This window comes from Plectropomus leopardus, chromosome 22, assembly GCF_026936395.1.
Source record: "Plectropomus leopardus strain MGB_pleo_1.0 chromosome 22, ASM2693639v1, whole genome shotgun sequence".
Lineage (NCBI taxonomy): Eukaryota > Metazoa > Chordata > Actinopteri > Perciformes > Serranidae > Plectropomus > Plectropomus leopardus.
Genome location: NC_142197.1, coordinates 26,945,606 through 26,966,997, shown reverse-complemented (window position 1 = coordinate 26,966,997; position 21,392 = coordinate 26,945,606). Strand labels below are relative to the sequence as shown.

Sequence of the window (21,392 nt, the reverse complement as noted above, 5' to 3'; positions counted from 1 at the left end):
TTCTCTGGCTGAGATCAGAAAAAAACGGGAGAGCAACGCGCCTGCACTTCGCCTTTGAGCCGACAGGCTGAGCGTGGCCTGCGTAACCTCTGATTGGCTCTGAGAGCTAGGTATCCCCACTGGGACTATGAGTTGAGCGGTGCATTCAAATGCAATAGGACAACCAACACTTTGCCGATGCAAAACAAATAAAGATAAAGAAAATAAACAGTCTCTCTTTTTTTATTGTGCTCAAATAACTGTGAGTGTTTTTTACACCTGGCTACATAGGTCTTTACTCTCTGTCGTACATGCGCAGACAAAAACAACCAGGGTGGTCCCTGCATGCACAGTGATAATGAGAGGACCTTATTTGGCACCTGGGCCACTCCAAAGTTTTTGATGGCTCTAGATAGAGGTTACAGCAAACAAGCAGCTCTATCTTTGTTGACTACATCAAAACATTTTTAAAGGGGAAGCAAGAGGCATCTAGCTATCCAGCAGACATCTGGCTACCCAGCAGACGCCCTAGATGAGGAGACCAGAGAAAAATATATTGCAGATTACCTCGCTATCCAGGGCATTCAGTTAGATCGTGAAAAAATCTGTTCCAACCCTGCCAAAAGACAAATGTCCAAGCTCTGTCTCAACAGTTTCTGGGGTAAGTTTGCCCAGAGAATCAGGCTAGGGTGAACCACCCTTGTCAAAAAACCTGAAGAGTTTTTAAAGTTCTTCTTCTCAGAGCAATACAATGTCAAATACTTTGCATTTCCGAATGCCAAGGTTGCTATGGTGCAGTGGCAATGCACAGACAGATATGTTGTACCTTCTGGCAAAGTGAACAATGTTTTTATTGCGGCCTTTACCACAGCCTATGCACGTTTAACGCTGTAGCGTTACATGGAGATGGTAGCAGCACAGATTCTCTAATTTACCTGCTCAGACAGGGTGAAACCCCTCTTCCAACAGGTAACTACTCAGGAGAGCTGACCAACGAGTTGGACAGTAATTTTATTACAGAGTTCACAGCTGCAGGACCTAAGTCGTATGCCTATAAAACAAAATCAGGTAAAGCTGTGCTGAGTGGTAAGGGAATCACACAGACCAACAGCTGCGAAAAGATCAACTTTGACAGTGTTAAACAACTGGTAGAGGGTTGACTACAAGATCCAACCACGGGGGACGCTATTACAGCGCATAAAAAAAGGCTTCAGATTGGAAAATTCATCATTTCAGAACAAGTTCAGAGTAGTGTATGACACAAGAAGCCTCTTGCAAGACGGTCAGACTGACCCTTTGGTTGATGAACTCGGGTGTTTTTTTTTGTTTTGTTTTGTTTTGTTTTGTTTCTATCTGTTTCAATTAAAAAAAATATCTATTAGGACTTTTTTTTTTTTATTGTGACTAAATATTGTATTATATATTTTTGGATTATTCTCTGCTGATTTTTTTTCTATTTTGATTGTAAATATTGTATTTTTGGATTGAACTGTTGTATTTTTATTTTGATTGAATTGCTTTTATCCATCCATCCATCCATTTTCTTCCACTTATCCGGAGTCGGGTCGTGGGGGCAGCAGCCTAAGCAGTATCAGTACCAGTACCATTTGCAACACATCGCCTTTGCATAGAGTTGATCAGGTTGTTGATTGTGGCCTGTGGAATGTTGATCCACTCCTCTTCAATGGCTGTGCGAAGTTGCTGAATATTGGCAGGAACTGGAACACACTGTCGTACACGCCGATCCAGAGCATCCCAAACATGCTCAATGGGTGATGTGAGAATGCTGACCATGCAGGAACTGGAATGTTTTCAGCTTTCAGGAATTGTGTACAGATTTTTCCAACATGGGGCCGTGCATTATCATGCTGCAACATGAGGTGATGGTCGTGGATGAATGGCACAACAATGTGCCTCAGGATCTCATCACGGTATCTCTGTGCATTCAAAATGCCATCAATAAAATGTACCTATGTTCGTTGTCCATAACATACGCCTGCCCATATCATAATCCCCTCTGCCACCATGGGCCACTCGATCCACAATGTTGACATCAGCAAACTGCTCACCCACACAACGCCACACACACTGTCTGCTATCTGCCCTGAACAGTGAAAACCATGATTCATCCGTGAACAGAACACCTCTCCAACTTGCCAGACGCTATCGAATGTGAGCATTTGCCCTCTCAAGTCGGTTACGACAACGAACTGCAGTCAGGTCGAGATCCCGATGAGGACGATGAGCATGCAGATGAGCTTCCCTGAGATGGTTTCTGACAGTTTGTGCAGAAATTCTTTGGTTATGCAAACCGATTGTTACAGCAGCTGTCCGGGTGGCTGGTCTCAGATGATCTTGGAGGTGAACATGCTGGATGTGGAGGTCCTCGGCTGGTGTGGTTACATGTGGTTGGCGGTTGTGAGGCTGGTTGGATGTACTGCCAAATTGTCTGAAACGCCTTTAGAGACGGCTTATGGTAGAGAAATGAACATTCTATTCATGGGCAACAGCTCTGGTGGACATTCCTGCAGTCAGCATGCCAATTGCATGCTCCTTCAAATAATCATGCATGAGGTGGGATGGATTATCTGCGTTTATATTTTTGTTCAGTGTGTATATTTTTATATATATATATATATTATATATATATATAACAAAATTCATGAAAAAACAAAAAACAAAAATCTTTTGGGGTGAATTGTTGTTTTTTTCTAAAAATGGACATGGAAGATAAAAAGGAGACTTATTTTGATCCTAGATTGTGTTTCCCTTTTTCTTGTTTAGTTGCATGTCCTAGCGCCTCAAGAAAAACTTTTTTTTGTCAAAAAAGCGTTGGAAAACTGTTTGCATGTTATGAACGCTGTTCCTGATAATATTGTATAGATATATACTTTTTTTCAACCAATGTATAGAGAACTGCAAGAGAGAATTAATAACATCCAGTTTGCAAAAGGGCTACTAGACTCTTTTGAAGATGAAACCCACTTTCCCTCCGACCTTACACACTTGGTTATTTTAGATGACCTCATCTTACAAGCTTCCAATCATCCAAAGGTGGTGAGAGTTTTTATCCAGTACCATCATCACAGAAACATGAGCATCATGCTCACTCAGATGGTTTTTCATCAGAGCAAATTTAGCGGCACCATTAGTCTGAATCGTAATTACCTAGTGTTTAAACATCCGCAAGATAAAATGCAGATTATTCTAGCTCAACAAATGTTTTTACTTGTTCGGAGGATGCTACCAGGCATTACAGCAGCAGTTCCTATACTAAGACAGTTAATAGAAGGCCTGGTCAGAAAATCAGATTGTCCTCGACAGAAGATGGCGTCCAAGACAGTGCAGAAAATGTTTTTGGTTTCGCCTCAGCAGTTAAACCCTCTGACTCAAACTGCCTCAGCAACGATCAGCAACAACATCAGACAAAACCGCCGAACACGATTTAGATTTGAAGATGAAAGAAATATTAGCGGAGCGAGGACTCAGTCCTTAAGAAAATATGAAAAAGTACAATGCTCTTCTGTAACATTACCTTAATCTCATCAAACAAGGGCAGAATGAAGTACACCGCTTGACCTTGACTCTACCATAAGATGAATTAAAAGACGAAGAATACGAAGAGGAAAAACGAGATATTGAAAAACCTTCCTGTTCATGATCATACAAATGTGGAGTATGTATTGAATAAACTACCAGAAGCTCAGAGCAGGTGGACTCCTAGAGAAGAGTTTATTTACAGAGGTAGAGCAGTGAGAGGTTCCCATGTGATCGACCTGATCAAACACCTAATCAGTTAAGAAATTCAGCGCCCCCTCACCCAGAGGCTGGACCCTGTTTCTTGAAACTCTATCTGAACTGAATATTCCAGAGACCTCTGATCTAACCCGCATGCTCGTGAACAATTTAGAAAACTAAAATACCAAGGACAATTTCTCATGCAGGATGATTATGAGCTTCCCTCCTCAAAAAAACAGCGCAGAAAAAATAAGAAGAAAAGAAAGGTGTCCAGTGTGCCATAGCTAGGGTTTTTCCCCATAATAATGCATGATTCAAAACAATGTATTATTACTATAAAGACTCTGTAATGCCAGTTGATGTTTGTTCTGTATGATTTTATCAAATTAAATAAAAACATGATTAAACAGATGCAAGGTTTTGGCTTTTTTTTCTACATCTCACAGTCTATGACAGTCTTTAAACAGTTGTATAAACATGACAGTTGGTCACAAGACCTCATGCAGGGAGCGAAAATACAATGTTGATATTTTTCAACAAATTCTAACACCATCACATAATTTTTTACCACGTTGTCTGAACAGTGAGATCATCATGGCCATCTCTTTAAGATGACCCACATGCTCTCTGACAAAAGTAATACATGGTGTATTGCCCACATACACTGGATGGTTCATGTTGAAGTTGACAGGTATAGTAGAAAATGTTCTTCATCCCACAGTGATTTTCCAGGAAAGAGAGAGTGCTTTTAGGGTAACAGTCCAATTCAGGGCTAAATCTAAAAGAGCCAAAGTGTCATGAACTGTGGCACAGGAAGGTAGGACCCAAATGCAAAACTCAGACCAGGTAAGAGCAGCGAAACAAGGTTTATTCCCAGCAGAGAAGTCCAGAGCAAGAGGCAAAAAGCAAGGTCAAAAAACAAGCGAGGTTCAAACACAAAAAAGCTACTGACAAGGCTGCGGACCAAAGCTGTAACGTGGACGAGGAGGATCAACGAACTGGCGACGAGACAAGACACAAAGGGGGAATATATGCAGGACTGATGGGGCGTGATGTGACACAGGTGCGGGAAACACAATCAGGGATCAGGTGCACACCGACAAGGAGGGGGCAAGGCAGACAGGAACCTGAAACAGAGACAGAGGTGAGTGATACCAAAATAAAACAGGAAGTCAAGACATGAAACATGAGGGCGAAAACAAAACACTAGACAGACCGCAGACCATGACACAAAGAAGGTAGCCTTTCCCCCTTCTTCCAGAGTGATAGCCAGCCAGCATTCTCCTGCCAAGTGTCGAGGGTGAGTGTTTACAATATAGTCAGCAGATAGCAATAGGGGCTGCAGGGTGCTTAATTCATCCGAAGCCCAACCACCGCAGAATATGTTACCCAGTAAGCGTCTTAGGAGTGTATCAAGTTCACCAGTGTTTATCTTCTCAGTAATAATCCACCAGCACTTCTCGCTTTGAATTAATCTCTAAAACAGAATTGTATGCAGCTTAAACCATGAGAGTCACCATGTGAGGTAAGGGGACTCAGAATCTTATCTCGAGCCTTAAATTACCATTAGAGACAGGGGAGAGAGCCCCATCATCCTCATTGGGCTTTAAATTAAAAACAAAAAGGCCATAACCCTGCTCAAAATCTTCTCTGTCGATACACAGAGGTAAATCTTTGAGATGTCTTCCAGTGGCAGTGAAGAGGTTGTAAAACTATCTGACAGAAATCCCAATTGTTAAATTGGGGTTGGAAGGCTTTTGATGGAATCTGTCTACCATCTTGACACAGAGTCAAATACTCCACATTGTAGTGGGCAAAGTTGAAAGGTCAAAGATGTCTTCTCCCCATAAATGCATTATTATTTACAAGAGCAATGACCAACAATTTTGGCAATGAGCCAAAAGTGACATTATCTTGGTTACATATTCTGGAATTTTGGGGGATGGAGTAGGTTTTCACATTAATTCTGGATAATAGGTAGAGAGCATTGCCTTTCAGCAGGGCCACGGAATGGCCCAGACGCACCGCTAGGGAAACTGCCACCTTTTTCACAAAAAGAGAAGCCCCCAGTATTTTTAATCTGAAATCAGAGTTGGGCTGTCCCATTAAATAAAAAGCGTCACTGGCTCTGGTCAGCTTGATTCGTAGGTCTACATTGTTTAAAATAAGTTGGTTGCAGAAAAAGATGTCAGTGTGCAATGAACCAAAAATGTAAAACTCACTCGATGGGGTGCTAAACCAAACCCATTAAACCAACCCTCTGTTGGGTCCATCTGCCACAACAACAGTGGAGTCCACAGCCCCGGCTCAGACCCACTGTGAATTGACTTTTTAGTGAATTGTCGGCAGGGGCGTAGCCAGATTTTTTCATGGGGGGGGCACAGGGGGTACCAAGATCTATGTTGGGGGGGCAAATGCGAAAAAAATTTGGGGTTCTCAAAATGCATTTTCTGGGCACTAGGGGTGTGTGAGCGCTTAGACAACTGGGCACTGGGACATGAGGGCAGCTAGACAACTGGTGTTTAGGTGTCCACACGTCCCTAGTGCCCAGTTTTCCAGTTTGGGAAACACTGGTTGCTCTAACTGCATATGTGCAAAATCACATAACAAAATACTCAAGAGTTTTTCAGAGACAGATCTCATCAAGTTAAGGGTCTGTGGACCACATTAGAGGTCCCTGATATTAAAAGGTTGATAATCACTGCTATTAATTACAATTAGAGAATGAATAACAGTGTAGAAGAACTTTGTTTTGATATATAATACTGACAACCGGAATGAATGTAATCATTTTATCAGTTTATTATTATTATCATTTAAGCAAATGAATAAAGGTGGCCAAAAATACAAAATACAAAAAGAATGACTCATTCACTCATTCAGTCATATTATGCCAGACATAAGGCCAAATACTGCATTTTCTTTTTTTTTTTTTTTTTTAGAAATCCTCAATATAAAACACAAAGGAAATTGTTGAAAATAAAAGTATAATTTTAGGTGCAGACACTTCAAAATAATAGTATTTTGCGATTTCCATGTGAGTCACAAAACACCCTTAGGAACTCATCCATATCCAAGGCCTTGGCCCTCTTGGACTCAACACTTAGCACCCCAAGATCACTCAGTCTGTCATCATTCATGGTGGTGCGCATGTGATTTTTTATCAATTTCATTGCAGAAAAGCTGCGTTCACAAGAAGCTGTGCTGACAGGTAGGGCCACTGCAATTTTGCACAACCTGAACAGTTCAAAGAAGACCTCACTGTATGGCTCTAGGAATACTGTGAACTCCAGTAAACTGGTTAGAGTCTGCATCCCAGCCGCCTTCTTCCTCTCCAAGATGCGCTTAGAAATAGAATGATCGTACTTACCTCACGTAAACAGAAGGACCGAGTTCTGACGCGGCAGTGACGGTCTTGAATTTCGTCATGTCTTCCGGAAACAGGACGTGCGAATCCAGTCAGATTTCAAAATAAATTAGATTAAATGAAGTTTATATTGTGTTGCTTGTCCATAGTCGGGCCAAAACACGAGAGATAAACACACACGCGCGCGAATAGACGCCTGTCCAAACACACGATCTCACACACACACACACACACACAGCCTAGAAGGAGAAAAATGAGAGATCCCTCCCAAACGCTCTGTGTTTACTTACCGCTAGTGAATGTGGAAAAACTAAAAGCAGGTGGAGATAGCCAAGCACTGCCGAGCAAAGTCGATGTTTGACCGGCGCAGAAAGAACGCAGCAGAACGCGATTATGATGCATACAGCCAAGCGCCTTTCAGATTTGACGATTTAAAAGCACGTCCCGCATGATGATTGACGACCATCAGAGCCAATGGAAATGGGGGGGCACACGGGGGGGCCAATGAGATTACAGGGGGGGCAGGTGCCACCCTGTGCCCCCCCCCAAGCCCCGCCCCGATCGTCGGAAAAATTCAACAAAGTCTCAATCATAGCTCTGTAGGGGAGGGTGGCACTGGAATGAGAAATCAGCCTGTCGCCTAGGGTTACATCCACCTGCAAGAAGATTTTATTAACTGGATAGTTTATCATCCCTACGCAGGCATCCTGCACCAAGTTTGTTCCGTCCCCATTGACAATTTGCAAATGCAGATGAAGCAGAGTGTTACTGAGATCTACATAGCAATCGCCTTGACCTTGAAGCACAAACTCCAGGGGACAAAAGTCAGTGAGAGCTGAGATTGGTGTTACCTTAACATACTGACTTTGTTCGATAGAGAGCTGAATGGGTGGGGCTGCAAGTCCAGCTCTGACGTGCTGCATTCCGGAGATTTATGATGTAGAAGATAGAATCACAATATATTTGAGAGTCAAAATAATGTATCGCTGGACCTCCTTCTCATGGCATGTCTTTCCTGCATTGATTTGCTCCAACGGTTGGACTTGCACTTTTTATGATCCCCTACACGACGCCCTGGGGGTCTTTTTCCTGGTCTTGGAGCTAGAAGCATAAGACCTGCGCTGTATTGATCTCCCGCAACTGAAGCTTGTTTGTGAGATACATGTCCCGGCCTAGGGGGAACCTGGACTAAAGTCACTTGAAAGTCAGAAGTGGTGTTTTCTGTATACACGCTGAGGCTGGCGTTAGAAGGCAGAGTCACATGAAATCCTTCTTCAGACTTTGCGTCCATGGCTCTTTGTGATTTGTATCAAAAGCTGTGTGCTGCCTCTATGCATCAGTCAGCTGAATGGCCTCCACCTAACTATTGAATTTCTCTGGCCAATTTTTCTAGTGCACTAGGACATACTTTTCACAGCGAGAATCTCTTCCACTTGATACAGTTTATTTTTACCAAGCATTACTTTTTGTAATTCAGCTTCATTAAAGGTCCTATCAGTGAGCTCTACATCATAATCTTTTATTTTGTAAATTGTACAATGGGTAAATGTCCCATACAGGTTTTGAAATACCTGCGGGGTGTTTTCAGGAGTGACTTCGTTCGGTTTTATTTTTATGCTTTGATGATAGCTGTCATTATAACTTTTTAACAGATCCTGTAATACATCTACGTAACAACGTGCATTTTTAGCTGTAAAGTATCTCCACATTAGTGCACAGTTAAAACTCTCAACCACAGAAGCTTTCAGATTACTGCCAGTGACAAAGTGAACAATATTGTGTTTCCTCATTAACACCTTAAAATTTTTGTTGAAAAATTCTCTACCAGCATCGGTTTGCACCTACTCAGGCACTTTGCTGTCTGTTAACACTGAGGCAAATTTTTTATTTTTTTTAATAACTTTATTAAACGTTTCACAGAACATAACAATACAACATAAAAACAAGAAGGGGGTTTTGTCAGGGGGTTACATACATGGTATTCCTTTTTTTTTTTTTTTTTATAAATAAGTTTCTTTACAAAAAGACATTAAAAAGGGTACACAGGTTCAGGGTCTTGACAGTTTTACTGTTGGTTGAGTTTTTGATTGTTTTTATATACTGTTTGGTTTCATTTATAAAAAAAGAAAGCAAGGATTTTTATTTATGTATCGGCATTTATGAATATGCCATTTAGCCAACAGAATAATAAGATTAATTATATAATATTGTTTGTTTTTGGAGGGTGTAAAGGAAGTGAAGCCAAACAGTATATTTTCAAAACAAAGGGTAAAGTTATTTTCAATAAAGGAGGAAATAAAGTGGCAAACATCTATCCAGAAACGGTTTGAAAAAAGGCAAGACCAAAACAAGTGAAAGATATCTTCAGGGCATTCTGAACAGAAAGAGCAATTAGTGTCAACACAATTCTTAAACCGCTGTAAAAAGAATATTTTACATGGATAAATTTTGTGAATTAATTTGAAAGATACTTCTTTAATTTTATTATTGATCATGTATTTGGTTGGTAAAATCCAGATCTTTCCCCAATCAAGATTTGGTAATAAGTTATTCCAATAAGTAATTACATAGGGGAGAGACACAATGTCCCTTTGAAACAAAACACGTACAGTGCGATTGCTGCTGCGTGTCGCCGAGAAACAAACCCTGCCGACTTCGAGCTCAGTTGGGTCTATAGGCAAAAGAGCTGGGATCTGGTCCACTGTGCTCCTAAATAACAAGGAGACACCAGAAGGAATTGCATTAATGATAATGTTAAATTCCTCAGCAGGAATTAGGATGTTGTATTTTGAAATAAAGTCTTCATAAGTGAGTAATGAACCATTGGAATTAAATAGCTGATGAACCAGGAGTATATTATGAGAAAACCAAGCAGGGTAAAACAAGGATTTGTTTCTGTGCGTTATGTCTTTATTATTCCATATGTAATATCTGTGTGGGGAAAAGTTGTGTTTATATATTAATGACCATGAAAGAAGCATCTGTTTATGAAAATTTGACAATTTCAATGGGATTTTTTCAATTTTGTAATTGCACAGTAAAAGAAAATGTAAGCCACCTACTTTAGAAAAAATAAAGTTTGATGTAAAATTTGAGGAAGGGTTTTTAATGAATTGTTTCAGCCAATTAATTTTGAAAGTGTTATTTAAGGTTTCGAAGTCTAAAAAGTTGAGGCCACTTTTGTTGTAGGTATTCATTATCACTGACTTTTTGATGTAGTGTGTTTTGTTTTTCCATACGAAGTTAAAAAGCATTTTGTCGATATTCTTTAAAATGTTCTTGTTAACGTCAAGTGATAGGGCAGCATAAGTGAGGCGGGATACGCCCTCAGCTTTAGTTAATAAAATTCTGCCTCGCAAGGATAAATCTCTCTGCAGCCACTGATTGAGCTTTTTCTGCATTTTGTCACATAATAGGGTTAAAATTTAGATCACATCTGGCTTCCCTATCTTTGTTAATAAGTATGCCTAAATAGGTGACACAATCTTTTGTAGGTATGTTGCATATGGAGGGGATATTACAGGTTTTAAGGGCAAGCAATTTACATTTTCTAATGTTTAAACAGAGTCCGGATGCAAGAGAAAAAGTGTTGATCACATCAATGGCTAGAGGTATCATCAGCCAGTTGACTGATGATAATTTCCTTGTCTGCTATTAGGATACCTTTCAACGGACTAAGTTTAATAGAATCGGTGAGAAGCTGTGTGCAAAGAAGAAAAAGATATTGGGCATCCCTATCTTACCCCGCGTTTTAGAGGAAATCGAGGGGAGGTGCCAGCAGACAGTTTGATAGAGGAATTCCCATTTTTATACATTGTTCGGATAGCACTTTTGAAAAAAGGGCCAAAACTGAATTTTTCTAAGGCATGGAATATAAATTTATGTTCGATCGTATCAAAGGCCTTGTAAAAATCTAAAAAAAGGATGAAACTTTCGTCAGGACATAAATCTGCATAATCAATTAAATCGAGAACTAATCTTATATTGTTGGAGATGTGTCTGTTTTTCATGAAGCCGGATTGGGTCTCATCAATTATGTAGTCTAAAACAAATTTTATTCTTTTGGCAAATATTGAGGCAAAGATTTTGTAGTCATTGTTAAGTAGAGAGATTGGGCGCCAGTTATCGATGAGGAGTAAATCTTTCTTGGGTTTGGGTATTAGAGTTATAAGGCCTTGGGTAAGAGTGGAGGGAAGGGATTCATTATGAATACATTCAGAAAAGAGAGCAAGGAGGAAGGGTGCTAACTGCTTAGAGAAGGTTTTGTAAAATTCAGAGGTAATACCATCTGAACCTGGAGATTTATTTAATTTGAGATGGTCTACAGCGGATATAACTTCTTGTAATGTTAATGGTTTGTCACAAAATTCTTTTAAGTTGGTGTCAATTGATTTAGTGTTTGTGAGAGATTCCATAAAATGACAAGTAAGTTCTTCACAGTATTTGGAATCATAGAGTATAGTATAAAAATCCGAGCAATATTTTGCTATCTTTTGAGGATCGTCTGTGATGTTACCAACAATGTTTAATTTTTGTATGGTATTAAGTTTGGCATGAGATTTTTCAAGTCGAAAAAAGTAAGCAGTATTCTGTTCCCCTTCCTCCATCCACCTCCTTCTACTTCTTACAAAGGCCCCTTCAGCTTTTACCCTATATAAATCATCTAATTTGAGTTGTAACTGTGTCAAAAGATGAGACTCGTTTTCAGTTAAGTTAGCTCTGTTTTTTTGTGTTAAGGATGTTATTCCTGAAATAATGTTTTCTTCTTCAGCTTTTTTTGCTTTAACAATTGAACTGCAGTATGTCCTCAGAAATTTAGATCATTTGAATTTTAAAAGTTCCCAGTTACTGCCAAACTTATTTTCAATTAGGGATTTTTGCCAGTAACGATCAATTAAGGATTGGACAGTTTTGGATACAATTTCATGTTTAAGAATGGAGCTGTTTAGTTTCCAGTAGGAATTCCTATGACTAGTATGAGGGTTTAACGAGATTTGTATTGATATCGCTTTATGATCAGTAAGAGGAGTTGGAATGATATCAACATTGATGGCGTTTTTGTCAAAACCATTGGAAATCAGCCAAAAGTCTATTCGTGATAAGCTAGTATTTGTTTTATTGTTCCAAGTATATGAGAGCACTCCAAGATTGTTTTCTCTCCATATGTCAATCAAATCAAATTTATGCATGAATTGTATTGAAGTAGAGGCTAGTGAAGGGTTAGAATGTGGAGGCCACCTATCTTGAAGACCGTCAAGGGCAATATTGAAATCACCGCCCATCATTATCATTGCGCTTGGATATTTAGAGAGCCAATATAAGAGGCGAGATTCTAAAACCCCAAATAGTGTATCGTTTTCATCTTTCGAATTATATCCATATATATTACAACAAAATTATGGTATCATTGGTATTAGTAACTATAATAAGAAAGTGACCTTTAGTATCAGCTTCATTGTGTTGAATTTTCCCATTGAAAGAGTTTTTCGAGATAGCAGCGCCCGCTGCTCTCTCTGAGCCATGAGATAACCAAATGTCATTGCCCCACTGAACCTTCCACAATGGAGCATCATTTTTAACTGAGTGTGTTTCTTGAAAGAAAAAAAAATCAGTTTTTTGTTGTTTAGCAAATAAAAATAAAGCTTTTCGCTTAATATTCTGTCTTAACCCCCTGGCATTAAGAGAACTAACAGAAAAAGACAATGTATCAGATAAGTACTGAAAACGAGTACTATAAAGAAGAAAGTTTCAAGTAAAAGGGAGAATGATATCAGTATAAGCCAGTGTTAAACAAACTCTCCATGAGGTAGGTAGTAATAACAGTTTAACAAGACTTTTCATCTTATAAAAAAAGATAAGAGGTTGAGTGGGGAAGGGATAAGGGTCCAAAGTCTTTCTTTAGATTATAGAAAAATAAATTATCTCTTTTTTTTTTCTCAACCTTCCCCTTATGTCTTTACCCACTGTTTATAGTAATGAGTCACTGTAACGAAATTTGTCTTCAGTATTCCACGACCTGCTAAAGGAAGACAAAAAAAGTTTTTCAAAAAGATTGGCCCAAAAAGCCTATTGGACCTGAGCTTAAAAAGAGAAAAAAAAAGATTTTTTCAGCTTTTTTCAAAAATTAAGAATCAAAACTCAAAAAGAAGAAGAACCAATAAGTGTTCTGAGAGGGGTTTTTTTTTTATTTATTTTTTCTCTTTTCTTCTCCTTTGTCACTCAACTCCGTCCCTCTTCATCACGTTTTCATTATTCCTCTTCATCAATCATCCTGAGTAAAGTTGTGTTGAACTTTGCATCCCTTTAATTGTGGGTAGTTGCACTGTTGGATGGTGTGTTAACCTGTGGACCATCAAGGTTCTGTGGACGTATTTCTTTTCCATTGATGATGACTCGGGTACCTGCAAAGTGAGCCTTTTTCCCATTTTTCTTTGCTGCTTCAATTATGGGCCACAGTTTGTTGCGTGTTGCCTTGTCTTGTGTTGTTAGATCTTCAGCAAATCTCAACCTGTTGTTTTTGAGGTATTCACTCTTTTTTGCCACTCTCCACAGAAGATCTCTCGTGGATCTGTCCGTAAAGCGGATGATGGTGGTCCTGGATCGGTTTTGGGAGCCCTGGTATTTCCCTAGGCGGTGAACGATGTCGATGTCATCTGTAATTTTTTGTTGAGAGCCAGGTAACATAGCACAGCAAATGTTGATAACTTTGGCCTTAATATCTTCTGGGTTGTATTCAGGAACACCATGGAGTCTGAGATTCCATCTGCGGCCATATCTTTCCGCTTCATTGACCTTTTGCTGCAGGTCTGCAATCTGCTGTTCGTATTTTGCACTGGCAGTTTTTACTTCCTTCATATCAGATTTTAATGACTCAACTTCGGCAAATGCAAAATCAACTGATTTTTTCAGGGCTTCAATGCTCACCGCATTCTTGGTAATCATGCCTTCCAGGTTGTCAGCATGCACATTGATTGCTGCAAGGATGTTAGCCTGTAAATCAGCTAAAGACATCTCTGCTTTTTGTTTTTTCTCTTTTGGCTTGATTGGAGTATCTGGGGCAGATAGTGGCAGAGGAACAAGATCGGCATTTCCGTCGCACTGGGTTTCAAGGCCTGAATAGTCGTGGTCCATATTGACCAAGGAAGAGGCTTTAGGTGTAGTGCTAGCTGAAGAGCTTGATGATGGTTTATTTGCATTAAGAGGCACTCCAAAAATCATACCTTCTTGATAGGTAGCTTCTTTGTCTTTGTCTTTGCGCTTTGTCCCATCTGGTAAGGGTTGTGGAAGTGTCGTCACGTTCAGGTAACACTGTTGACTTCCCTAGCTTAGCTTTAGCTTAGTTGTTTATCGGTTGCCGATGGGGTGGAAAAGGTGATTATCTTCTTATTAGTTAAAAGACGAGCGTGTCGGAGTCCGGGAGGTTGTTTAAGCACTGTTTGTATTTATTTATTATTTATAGCAGCATAATAACACTTACAGAGCGATAGTAAGGGATAGAGATCCAGAAAATGCTCAGCTACAATGACAAGCGTCTGCCTCGGTCGCCATCTTGGCCGGCCAGTTCAAAGATTGGACTAATACCCGCCGGTCAACACTGAGGCAAATACCTTGGTCTCTTCACTACCTGTTTTTGTCTTCAGCACTCTGGCATAAGCCTTCTTTGAAAAAATGTAGATAACAGTTAAAAGATACTTGAACCCAGCATTGTATTGCGACAACGCCTGCAAGTCACAGAGGTCAAGTTGAAATTGATTTAGGAGTCAGGGTACGAATACTCTATTTCTGGGAAAATGTATCCTGACAGGTTATTTAAGGTATACGTATCTTCCTCTGATAGAATTTTTTTCACCCTATCTACTTTGACTTTACTCCCCGTTTCATCCTGCACGGCCCTGTGAAGACGGTCCACTCCCCCAAAACTGCGGGGATGGGAGGGATTGTAGTAAATTTTTTCCATCAAAATTTCTTTTCCATCTTTCTGCAAGCTGTGTCATTTAAAGAATGACAAGCGTCACGTAATACTCCTTCTCTTTATATGTTTTTTATTGACACATTATGTTATACACACATTACAATTAACACACATACACAAACACATTGTCATGTCAAGGAAGTTATGTTAAGTTGTTTTTTGTCTTGTGTCTATGTTGTCTTGTGATGTCCTGTTTTATTTTGAAATCCTAACTCTCCTCTTGTTTCAGGTCACCTTACTTCCTCCCTTTGTGTGTTTTCCCGCCATTGTGATTGTCGGCCCCGCCCTGATTGTCTCCACATGTTTCCCCTTACCTTGTGTATATATAATCTGCGTCTCCCTTTGTCCTGTGCTAGTTCGTCTTGTCTCGTCAGCCAGTGAACCAGCCCCGTATTCATGCCAAGTCTTGTTGTTGCTCAAGTTATTGTATTGTTCAGGTTTGAAACCTATTTTATTTTGATACTTTGTTGGACTCAAGTTTTCTGTTACCTTGTAAGAGTGAATTTTTGTTGATACTTTGTTGATCTCTAGTTTTCCTACAACCTCATTTGAATGAATTTATGTTGATACTTTGTTTCTTATCTCTGAGTATTTTTGCTGTTACTTTTCCTCTTCGGAGTGATTTTGTGTTTTGCATTTGTTTTTGTAAGAGACTTTTGGTTCTGGTGTCGTGCATTTGGGTTCATTGCTGTTCAGTCTTGTCACACATTCTAAGATACAGTGCTACAGGCACTTATTCTTCAGAAAATGCAATGCTTGTGCATTAATGGACTGGTGGTACTGCTGTTAATATCGACGTGTAACACTTGTAAGGTAACAAGATGGGCCAGAGTATCTACAAGCAAAGTATACCATACAAACAAATGATACTTTAATTTCTGGAAAATCTTTGATGACATACTGAAAAAGCGAAGTAAAACATCAGTTGCAAAAGTTTCTGACATTGTAACAGCTTTTAGCACACTCCCTTCCCACTGACCTTCTGAAGACTGAGCTCTTACTGTTTCCATTACCTTTTCTAATTTTTCTAATACAACTCCATTGTACTTTGGCACTTTGTTTATAGTGATTTCAATGGCCTAATGTAAAAGAGCCGATAGCTCAAAAATGATGTACCATTCCCTCACAGCTTGAAACAGTCCTCTCAAACAATTTCTCATTGTGCAATTGTCTAGCAATAACTATATATGAGAAAAAAGCATGCACTTTAAAAAAAGAAAAATAGTCTTCTGAACCACTCCAAAGGTCAGCAGCTGCTCAAAGTTGAGCTATTTTCAGAGTCCTCTCCAACAAACAAGTTTGTTGATTTTGTCCACAATCTTCTCTGATGACTTCAGATCGTGAAGAAATGTCTTCACAATGCCTCAGATGCTGGATTCACTAGTATATATGTGCTGTGAATACAGCAAGTTGAGGATGGCTGGAACAAACCATGGTGTCCAGAGATTTCTCATAAGTGGGTTAATGTGAGTCCGGAATAAACACTCTGGGATCTCCCACAGGCATTCATGCTGTATCTGGCTTGGGTGGCTGACATGGCATCCGTAGCAGGTCTTGGTCCGATACTGGCTCAGAACAATGTTCAGCAGATGAACGATGGCAGATTTAACACCGTCAAGAAGCAGCGTCGAGAGCACAGCATCCGGCTGGTCACTCTTTGAGCGTATGCAATTGCACTACAACCCATCACGCAGCTCCACGTGAGGAAGGGGCGTGCATGCCCGCCGATAGGGCGGGACAAACAGGTCTGTTGTCCCGGGCCCAGGGTGGGGGGGGCAAAACTGGGCCCTCATTAAGTTAAAAATATTCCTATATGTGAAAGAAATAAGTAATATTTGAGTTGCATAAAAGCTTTTTCTTTGTTTTTCTTCCTAATTGTTGAAATAGTGATCAAAAATCCCCCCACCCCCAACACAAAAATTGTTTGGCCATCGATCAAAACTTGATGTTGCCATTTGATTTGAAGTTCAGTATCGTCAAAATGTCTGGTCAGCACACGTCTGGTGCTCAGAAAAGGAAAGAAAAGATAAGAGCAGACGAAACTAGAGGCCTTAGAGATTTTCTAGATAAATATTTTTAAAAAAAAGGTGACGGTGAAGCTGGGACTGGTAAAGTCAACGTAGAGCGAGGTAAGAAACAGCACCAATTTTTACCAGCCTTGTAACGTGACTTAGCTCTAACGTTAACGTCCATAAGCTTGTAGGAAAGCCTGACACAAGACGTAATCTTTGGCAGAAACAGTTGAGTTTGAAAGAGACAGAGAAGGTGAGTCAAAGGAGAGAGCCCCAGCTGCAGTCAGGTGACAGAGAGAGTGATGTGAGAAGCGCTCACTCTCCTGCACAAACCCCCAGGAAGTGCGCCACCCTCTGAAGCAAAATTTACATAGTGGCCAAAAGTAGATCTACAGCGTCACATGATGCACACTGGCCCAGAAAGACTTTTCCCCATTTGTTAACATTGGGAAAGAGACCTCCTTAAATAACTGGATAATTTTTTTTGAGACATGTTGACTTTTCAGAAGGCATTTTTTTATAGCCATTATTAAAAACATTAAGTCCTAAAGACGTAAAATGCACTATTTTCCGAATCAAGATTTGGAATTCGGTGTTTCTCCAGACATAAAATGAATGTGCATCAGACCCGCGGGACTCTATCGCGGGAACGCGCATGTAACTCTTGGAGTCCCTGACACAGCACAGGCTTCGTACCGGCCGTAGTAATGGATTTTTTTTTTTTTTTTTTTTTTTAATCACAGTCATTTTCAACACATCCATATGCTGCTGGCTGTAAAGCTGTAATATGGACGTCTTTCCGTGTCTGTATCAGAGACCGTATATACAGTCTACGGTCTGTATTCAAACTACCGGTTATCAGTGAGCAGCGCGGAGCACTAGTGACAGTTACTGAAAGGTACTGAACGTAGTATTCTTAAAGTTGAGCTGTGTAATAAAACACGGGGCAATATTACAAGCAGCACCTTTTATTACCTTTTTATGGGCACAACACATTCTGATTCTGTTAATTTGATTTCTCCGGTTGTGATTACGATATGATTCCCTGATGAGTTGTATGTATATGTGTGTGTATGTGTGTGTGTGTGTAGTGAGAGATAAATATACCATTATCTGATAATCACGTAAATATTAAAACCGACAGCTCTGTCTTTATACCGCCAATTAGCTGCTGTTGCTAATAAGCTAATGCTCGGGTACACTCAGCCGCGTTCAGCTGTCGTTAATCACTTCTACGCATGCTCTATGGGCCAGTAGATCCGGGTATTTTGCACTTTTCTAAACCCGGAAAAAGAGTTTTCTCTGCTTCATGCGCCACTGAGCAGCTCTCATAGGAATGAATGAGGCCCCGCCCCCACGGCTGTATCCAGACTTCCTTATAATGGTCCCGCAGCGGAGGGACAGAGTCAGGTTGCCAGTGAGAGAGACGAGAGAGACGAGAGAGACAGAGAAATAGTCACAGTGGAGCGGGAGGGGCCCGCTGTCACGGAGTAGAGGGACAGGGACAGGGTCAGGTTGCCGGTGAGAGAGAAGTGAGAGACAGGGAGCATCACAGTGATGCAGGAGGGGCCCGCTGCTCCGTCGGAGGGTCTGAGCAGGCTGGATCAGAGACTGATCAGACACTTGATTTTAGCGACCCTGCATTTTGGCCAAATAAAGTGACAGACTCTGATAGAGTAGACATCATATGTGTCATGGCAAAACGAACAACATTCTCTGAGAGGGCAAAGGAATTGCCAGCAGATGCAGAGGGCAGGGAATTCCCAAACTAATTGACATTTTCCACATCCCCCAATGGATGGGAAAAAATCAATAGGGACTGGATAATATATAGCAGCTCAAAAAAGGCCTCTTCTCCTGTGAAGTAAAGAAACTGGACTTTAAAGACATCATAGACGATTTTGCCACAGGGAAAGTTTGGCGCATGGCACCCCAGCAAAGCTGTCAGCTGGCCTGGAGGCGTGTATGCGTAACAAGAGTGCCTGAATGGCGAATATATGATGTTCAAAACGACGCAAAAGCACAAGGTGGTAGAGTCACAGGGTCCTAGAGTCCGATCTATATATGTTAAAGGAGAGGGGCGGGGGAAAACAGGTGGGAGTGACCTCGTAACTTGATCTTTTTTTTTTTTTAGAATAAGAGAGATTCTTTTTTACACCTCCTGATAGCATCGACTGGTGCAAAACAGCATGCCAATTTGGATCTCACAGTCATCCAACATTTTCATCCACTCCTTCACCGGCACACTCAGGTTAGTTAAAAATATCCCATTTTCAGAACTGAAACTCTCCACAATGGATTGACCCACAGGAGTTTTTCCAAACATTTGAAAAGTCACTCTTAAGAACCATTGGGTGGAGACGTCTCATATTGATTTCCAAATCACTGTGACAGTCTTTTCCAACTCTTGTTCTTCAACAAGGCTCTGATTCAGCGTTGCCTAGTCCGCTCCATCCACCTTTACAATTTGGATGCTGTTTGGATGGCTCTGCATCTCATCAGATGATGGTATTGCCTCACCTCTCAACCATCTGAACACCACAGAGAACAGGACTTCTCAATCGTTTGAGGTGAACCGGGCTCCAATCTTCCCTGGACCAAATTGCTCCCCTGATAAAAGCGGTAGAAAAGCACTTGGCCAACATAGTAGTTAAAGTGGTAACCCCACTTTTTATTCTCTTCCAGGCCCCATTCAGCCTGCAGGTCGCACGTCGTAGGTTCTTGAATTCTGCAATTCTGCAATGACCATCAGCAGGGTCTCAAGATATTAGATATTATATGTAATATATTTATATGATGTGGGATATGATATATTTATATAATGTTGTGATATTGTGTATATATGTATATGTGTTTGTGTGTGTGTGTGTGTTTAGGTACGAGTAAATTAAGGACACAATTTTAATGCGCTCATATGCGGAGTTTGAACACGTTTTTAGAAAGAAGTGCAACACCGCTGCAGCTGCAAAAGAGAGGGAGACGGCGTGGGAGAACATTGCTGCCCGGGTCAATGCGTAAGTTTAAATGTAGTCCTTTGCAATCACAATACTATTACAGGGGAAAACTGTTTGAATGGTAGTGCATTAATTTATTTCATTTTATTACATTTAGGTGCAATCCCGCGGGGGAGAAGCGCACGTGGCAGCAGCTTAAGATGAAATATAAAAACATTGTTCAAACAGGTAAGACCTCGACACAATCTCATGGAGGTACCTCATTTTGATCATGTTTTACATTGTAAAGTAGCCTAAATATTAAGTGGCTGTTATCCCACACATAGCCTAAATGTCTTCATCCATATAATGTTTTGTTAAATAATTAAGTCTATTTAAACTAACACAGACTTCTACTCAGCCAACAGAAAGAAAGCAGATGCCCGTAAAACGGGTGGTGGCCCAGCACCTCCACCTCTAACAGAGGCAGAGGAGCTGGCCCTAAGCCAGAATTTTGGGAGGCCAGTGGCTGAGGGAATCCCTGGAGGGAACTCATCCTCTGAGACCACCCCCCAAGACACAAGTGCTTTTATAAAATGTAATATGCCTATAAATATATTTTTAAAGCATATTCGTACAAATATTAATTTCTCTTTCATGTCTTTTTTTTTTTCTTTTGGCCCAACAGATTCTGATGGTGCTATCTGCCTGGTGGAGCCCCTTCATGCCACAACAGGCCTTGTAACTGTAAGTAGGCAATACTCCAAAGATTTTGCCAAATGGTAGTTTAAGTATACTGAAACATATCACTCATCTAGGATGAAGAGGATGAAACTGTGTCTGCTGCCTTTACAGAGGGGAATTCAGAAAGGCATACAGAGGTATGTTACTAATAGTTCTCTTCCCATTCACATTTCTTAACATTCTCGTGGAATATAGAGTGTGACATTTAGCCTACACTGAAGTATTGCACGTTCTCATCCTTTTTAACAGAGCATGGCTGGGCAACAGCAGGACAGTCCCTCAACTTCCACTGCACAGATGGACACAGTGAGATGGATGTTCAGTAAACTCCAGAGGTTCATTCTGTGGAATTCATGTACAACTGTATAATTTAATGTTGTCTATGTGTTCCCAGTTACCAGTAAAAGAGATATACAAAATACACTTGCTGAAAAAAATCCAGAAAACAGATAAAGAAATACAATACTTGGACCGCCAGATTAGGAGGGCCGATCTGGAAATTGCAATACTGGAGCACAAGTTAGAGGTGGGTGCATGGTCACAGATGAATTATGTTAACTATTGGAACATTAACTAAACTAGCTCTTTTATTTGCAGGAAATAAAGACGACCAAATGAAATGTGTATCATGTCTTTATTTGACTGCT

At 40.4% G+C, this 21,392-nt stretch overlaps 1 protein-coding gene across 1 annotated transcript; it reads left to right on the top strand.

The window, feature by feature from the left end:
* The first annotated feature begins 16,591 nt into the window (after nt 1-16,591).
* On the top strand, nt 16,592-21,071 carry LOC148185946 (uncharacterized). Its single transcript, XM_088073064.1, has 6 exons — nt 16,592-16,705; nt 19,961-20,082; nt 20,180-20,250; nt 20,423-20,599; nt 20,690-20,752; nt 20,995-21,071. Exons 1-6 carry the CDS (start codon nt 16,592-16,594, stop codon nt 21,069-21,071), a joined length of 624 nt encoding a protein of 207 aa, XP_087929190.1.
* The last annotated feature ends 321 nt before the right edge of the window (nt 21,072-21,392 follow it).

Bases quoted from the DNA above. Each gene is read 5' to 3' on its own strand.
- LOC148185946 (XM_088073064.1), top strand. From the start codon at position 16,592: ATGGCATCCGTAGCAGGTCTTGGTCCGATACTGGCTCAGAACAATGTT. The intron at 16,706-19,960 runs GTCACTCTTTGA...GAGTAAATTAAG, and splicing joins GAGAGCACAGCATCCGGCTG to GACACAATTTTAATGCGCTC. The intron at 20,251-20,422 runs GTAAGACCTCGA...ACTTCTACTCAG, and splicing joins TAAAAACATTGTTCAAACAG to CCAACAGAAAGAAAGCAGAT.